This window comes from Nicotiana sylvestris, chromosome 7 (assembly GCF_000393655.2).
Source record: "Nicotiana sylvestris chromosome 7, ASM39365v2, whole genome shotgun sequence".
Classification (NCBI taxonomy): Eukaryota; Viridiplantae; Streptophyta; class Magnoliopsida; order Solanales; family Solanaceae; genus Nicotiana; species Nicotiana sylvestris.
The window spans coordinates 97,460,683-97,466,409 of record NC_091063.1 but is presented as its reverse complement, the minus strand read 5'-3'; the positions used below and the strand labels follow the sequence as shown (position 1 = coordinate 97,466,409).

The 5,727-nt window shown below is 42.2% G+C and overlaps 1 protein-coding gene across 1 annotated transcript; it reads right to left on the bottom strand.

The window, feature by feature from the left end:
• Positions 1-3,507: 3,507 nt before the first annotated feature.
• LOC138873487 (uncharacterized) lies at positions 3,508-5,460 on the bottom strand. Its single transcript, XM_070151957.1, has 4 exons — positions 5,344-5,460; positions 4,878-5,177; positions 4,043-4,291; positions 3,508-3,768 (listed from the first exon to the last, which is right to left on the bottom strand). Exons 1-4 carry the CDS (start codon positions 5,458-5,460, stop codon positions 3,508-3,510), a joined length of 927 nt encoding a protein of 308 aa, XP_070008058.1.
• Positions 5,461-5,727: the final 267 nt, after the last annotated feature.

Below are 5,727 nucleotides of genomic sequence, written 5' to 3'. Positions count from 1 at the left end.
GACAAATGAATATACAAACCGAGGGGAATAGAATATATACATCTAAAGAGAGGGAGGAATATATACATAATGAAAGAGAGAATAAAGCTAAAATAAAAAGAGTATTGAAGTTATTATAGGGCAATGTCATATCAAACCAACCAAAATAGACCAGCCCACTGAATAAGAATAAGCATTGTCCTTAATGCTTAACAAAAAAAATCAGAATAAGGAATAGTGGAGAGTGAAGAGAACTCCCTATGTAGTTTTAGTGTGTATGGCATCATCAGCACCCTCGGGCTCCTCCAACTGGATCTCTTCATCCTCCGGTCGGGGAAAAATGGGGTTGGTAAACATCGGAAGCACCTCCTCAGTAGTGTGGGCAACAAGGTCTGGCTCCTCAGACTGGCCAGCTACTGCCTCTGATGTCTTAGGTACTGATGGTGCTGCTGGTACTGACTCCATCTGCAGATCAAGTGGTATATCCCCAACGGATGCTATCTTGGCCACTTCTTTTCACAATCTTTCAACTGATTTCTTCGAAGCCAGATATTTCCGCATATTCTTCACCTATTTGCCCAACTCATTAATAGCTCCCCCATGCGCTACCAATGTATCAATGATGGTCTTTTGATTTTATTGGATCTTCTTCAATATATCCTCCACTAACGGAGGTACCTGTGGTGCTACTAGTGTAGAAGATTGTGCTAAAATAGCACTGGATATGTCAGACAGCTTTGAAGTAGCTGTTTGCATCCAGTTGTTGAGATTAGCCAATGTTTGGGAGACTCGCAGCACGATAAGTGGATATGTGGATGAAGCAGGCACTAGTACTGATGTGGATGGTATAGAAGATGGAGGTGGTGGCATGTCAGTTGTCTCGGTTGAAGGACCGGCTGCAGTGGAAGGCATGGTAGCTGTAGAAGGCATATGAGCTGTAGAAGTTTCCACAGCTAGATCTGTAACAACCAGCGATAGCTCGTCAGACTAGCCACCGGTGGCAGTATTCTTACCCTTGAACTTTATGTTTTTCGTACCTTTCAAAGAGTACCATGAGAAGGGCTTTTTGGCCCGCACCTTTGTATCAAAGTGGCTCGGCTCCATCTTTGCATCCGTAAGGTATTCTGTGATGGTGTTAGGATATATATAGGAGATTTCACCATTTTCGGACAACCACTAAAATGTTGGCTAACATGATGGTACCAATATTGATTAGGTACCCGACCATTATAGATTCCACCAAAACTGCTCGGGGGAGTGGAAGGTTGTTCTCATTTTGGCTCGGCTCTATCTAGCTGCACACAAAAGTTTGCCACCCTTTTTCTTAAAAATTGAGGGTGGCCCGTGCAATGGAAACCCTCGTTGCGATCCACGGTTGTGGTGATCTTGGAGCTGCCAAGATCTCTACTAGCCAAGGGCGAGCTGCATCACCCATAGAAAGCTTCTCCATATACTAGACTGCCTCTATCTCGTTCAATCCCATGTAAGTGTTCCGAGTGCACTGATCGAATCTGACCTTCAAATTCCTCACTTTGGTCACTTTGGTACCTTTCTTGATCTCTGGGTCAAACACATCCACCCCTTGCCCTAAACTGCTTAAGGACATTTGGATTGTATTTATCCAAATCCTTCAATAAGAATTGTCGCTCAAGTGTGAGCGATCTCTAGGGCCACCATTCTCTGAACTCTGTGAAAGCTGTCAGGCTCACAAATCTATCTTCCCATATCTCCTTCTTCTTCGGCCTCTCAAGGCCGCCCACTCTAGTGTCACATCCTCTACCATCATCCAGAACGTTAATAATAATCATCATCTACTGCAACTGGTGCAGGGGGAGTGTGTGTAAAGGAGGGCTCTGAACCTTGGCTGCCGGCATCTGAACCCTCAGAAGAACTTGCTATGGTGGAGGGTTCGTCACGGAGGTGGCATCTCCCATATAATTATGATGGTTGGGACTGGGCCTCAAGTTGTTCATCCACTGAGTGACCCTCGGAGGCATTCCTAGATGGGATGTACGAGCTTGATTCTTAAGGCTTTCTGGCCCTACCTCTCCCCGTGGTTTGATTTTTGGTTGATGCTTTCTTCATCAAACCATTGTCTGCAATACAAAGTACATAGGCTAGTTAAAGCCCAGAAGCAGTTAACAGTTGTATAAAAAAATTTAGTTCACATAAGTGAAAGTTCGAACCACACAATATTGCATGTAGTTGTAGACTGCCTTGTGCGGACCGCACAACTTTATAGTGCGGTCGTACACTAAAGTGCGGACCGCATAATTTTGATGCGGCCGTACAAAACTAGGTTTAGAATACGGGTTCTCTGATGTTTCAAAGTGAGGTTGCACATATTTTTATGCGGACCACACAATTTTGAGTGTGGTCTGCACATTGCATGCTCGGTGAAGTGCCCTAACTCAGAATCTGCAGACCGCACAATTTCATGTGCGGGCGCACAATTTATAATCATACGTCACTAACTTAGGTTTTTCAAATATTAGCACAATGTAGACATGGTATTAGAAAATTAAACATGATACATAATTTATCCAGCCCCCAATGAGTGCATATGATATTACCCACACAATTTTAAGCACATATGAAGAATATTTGACATTTTAGGCCTAAAAATAACTATACTACTGAAGAACAAAAACTAAGAAAAATTGAAAAACCTAAACATGAATTGAACATATAGGTGATGAAGGATGCAGAGAAGAATCTAGACAGATGAAATGAGTGTGGAGTGTGAAACAATTTGTGTGGACTATGCTTGCTTAGGTCTCAAGAGCTTAGAGTGTGTAAAGTTGTGAATAGTGCTATGAGGATCTGTTTATAGGTTGACCAAATTAGGTAAAAAAAATGTAGCTGAGTGCGGCCGCGCAATTTTGAGTGCGGTCCACACTCTCTACCAGGGCCTAGCTGAAGTTCTACGGTCCGCAAAAAAGTGAGTGCAACCGCAAAATGACCTTTTCTCTGCTATTCCAAACTTCAGAGAGTTGCATTTTGGGGTCTCCAGTTGTGTGGCCGCACAATGAGTTGTGCGGCTGCAGATTCCTCTCTGCTGTGGCAATCAAGATTGTGTGTCGGCATAATTAATGTGTGGTCTGCACTTTTTCAACATTTAGCCAATTTTTCTGGGCCTAGTCCCTGCAAAGCACACTCATTCCTGCATACACTTCAACACTAGTTAGCACAAAATAAAACCTATCTAAAGAAGAAGAAAAAGATAAAGAAAAAGACACATGGGTTACCTCCCATGAAGCGCCTGATTTAACGTCGCGGCACGAGGAAGATTACCAATCATTTGAAATGTAGAACCACCACGAAATGGCCATCATCAACTTTTTCAAGATAGTGCTTCACCTGGTGCACTTTGAATCTAAACACTTCATCATTCTTATTTTTCAAGTCCAATTCACCAAATGGTGTCACAACAACAACTTCAAATGGGTCACTCCATTTTGACTTCAACTTTCCCGGAAACATCCGTTACCGAAAATTGAACAATAACACAAGATCACCTTCTTTAAACTACTTATTTCGGATGTACTTGTCATGGAGGTACTTCATATTCTCCTTGTATAAGGAAGAACTTATACATGCATGGTACTGGAATTCATCTAGCTCATTCAATGGTGTCACCCTTAAGTTGGAGGCGACATCCCATTCAAGGTTCAACTTCTTCAAAGCCCACATGGCCTTATGCTCAAGTTCCACCGGAAGATGACAAGATTTTCCAAACACCAAACGGTATGGAGACATACCAATCGGTGTTTTAATTTGTAAGCCGTCCTATAAGCCCATAAATCATTATTAAGTTTTCTTGACCAATCCATCTATTTGGCATTCACTGTCTTTGACAAAATACTCTTTATCTCCCCGTTGGGGACTTCCACTTGACCACTTGCTTGAGGGTGATAGGGGGTTGAGACTTTGTGAGTGACACCATGCTTGGTGAGTAAGGTATCAAAGGCCTTGTTGCAAAAATGCGAACCCCTATCACTTGTGATAGCCCTTTGAGTACCAAATCTTGTAAAGATGTTCTTCTTCAAAAATGCCACCACACTCCTCGCTTCATTGTTGGGAAAGCAACAGCCTCAACCCATTTAGACATATAATCAACCGCGACTAGAATGTAGGTGTTTCCAGAAGAGCTCACAAATGGACCCATGAAATCAAAAACCCATACATCGAATATGTGTATCTCCAAAATGGTGGTGAGAGGCATTTCGTTTTTCTTTGAGATTCCACCAGCCCTTTGGAATTCACCATAACGCTTGACAAACTCACTAGTATCCTTGTAGAGACTAGGCCACTAGAATCCACAACTCAACACTTTTGTCACTGTTCTAGCTCCGCCATGGTGACCACCATATGGTGAAGAGTGGCAAGCCTCAAGAATTCCCACTTGTTCCTCTTCCGGCACACATCTTTGAATCACACCATTGGTACAAATTCGGAAGAGGTATGGTTCATCCCAATAACAGTTAAGGCAATCCCATTTGAGCTTCTTCATTTGGTTTGAAGAGTTCGGTACAATGACACTCACAAGATAATTTGCTAAATTGGCGAACCATGGCATCTTGGTCATTGAAATGGCTAGAAGTTTCTATTCAGGGAAGGAATCATTGATATCAAAGTTGTCATGTAGCCTTCCCTTCTCCTCCAATCGAGACAAGTGGTCTGCCACTTGATTTTCACTACCTTTGCGGTTTTGGATCTCTAGATCGAAATCTTGCAATAAAAGCATCCACCACATTAGCCTCGCCCTTGAAACCTTCTTGCTCATTAAGTACCAAAGTGCCATATGATCAGTGTGGACAATCACCTTTGTAGCCATCAAGTACGGGTGGAACTTCTCCATAACAAAGACAATAGCAAGGACCTTTTTTTTCAGTCACCGTGTAATTGACTTGGGCATAGTTCATGGTCTTACTTGCATAGTAGATCAAATGGAAGATTTTGTTGATTCGTTGCCCCAAAACTGCTCTAATCGCCACATCACTTGCGTCACACATGAGCTCAAAAGGCAAGCTCCAATCTGGTACGGTGAAACTATGAGTAGTTTTCAATTTGAAATTGAGTAATTCAAATGCCTTCATGCAATACTCATTGAAATGGAATTTGGCATTCTTCTCCAAAAGCTTACACCAGGGGTTCACCACTTTGGAAAAAATCTTTGATGAAACGGCTATAGAACCCTGCATGACCCAAGAAACTCCTCACTCCCTTCACGCATATAGGGGGCAAAATTTTAGAAATCACCTCTATTTTGGACCTATCGACCTCAATACCATTCTTTTAAATTTTATGGCCAAGTACAATGCCTTCCTCGACCATAAAGGTATATTTCTCCCAATTCAATACCAAGTTCGTCTCTTCATGTACTGACAAGACCTTATCCAAAATTTTCAAGAAATCATCAAAAGAATTCATGACCATGGAAAACTCATCCATGAAGACCTCAAGAAAATCCTCCACCATGTCGGTGAAGATAGCCATCATATATTGTCTAAAAGTTGTTGGTGCATTGCATAACCCAAATGGCATCCGCGAGAATACGAAAGTACTATAGGGACAAGTGAAAGTAGTATTTTCTTGATCCCCCAGAGCAATAAGAATTTGATTGTAGCCGGAATACCCATCGAGGAAACAATAGAAAGCATGACCGGCTAACCTATCAAGCATTTGATCAAGGAAGGGAAGTGAGAAATGATCTTTCCTTTTTGACTTTGTTGAGCTTGCGATAGT

Excerpts from the sequence above, each read along its gene's own strand:
- LOC138873487 (XM_070151957.1), bottom strand. The coding sequence starts at position 5,460 with ATGGTGGAGGATTTTCTTGAGGTCTTCATGGATGAGTTTTCCATGGTC. Across the intron at positions 5,178-5,343 it reads TACATGAAGAGACGAACTTG|GGTTCTATAGCCGTTTCATC; the intron begins GTATTGAATTGG and ends TGGGTCATGCAG. Across the intron at positions 4,292-4,877 it reads ATGCCCAAGTCAATTACACG|TGGCCTAGTCTCTACAAGGA; the intron begins GTGACTGAAAAA and ends TGTGGATTCTAG.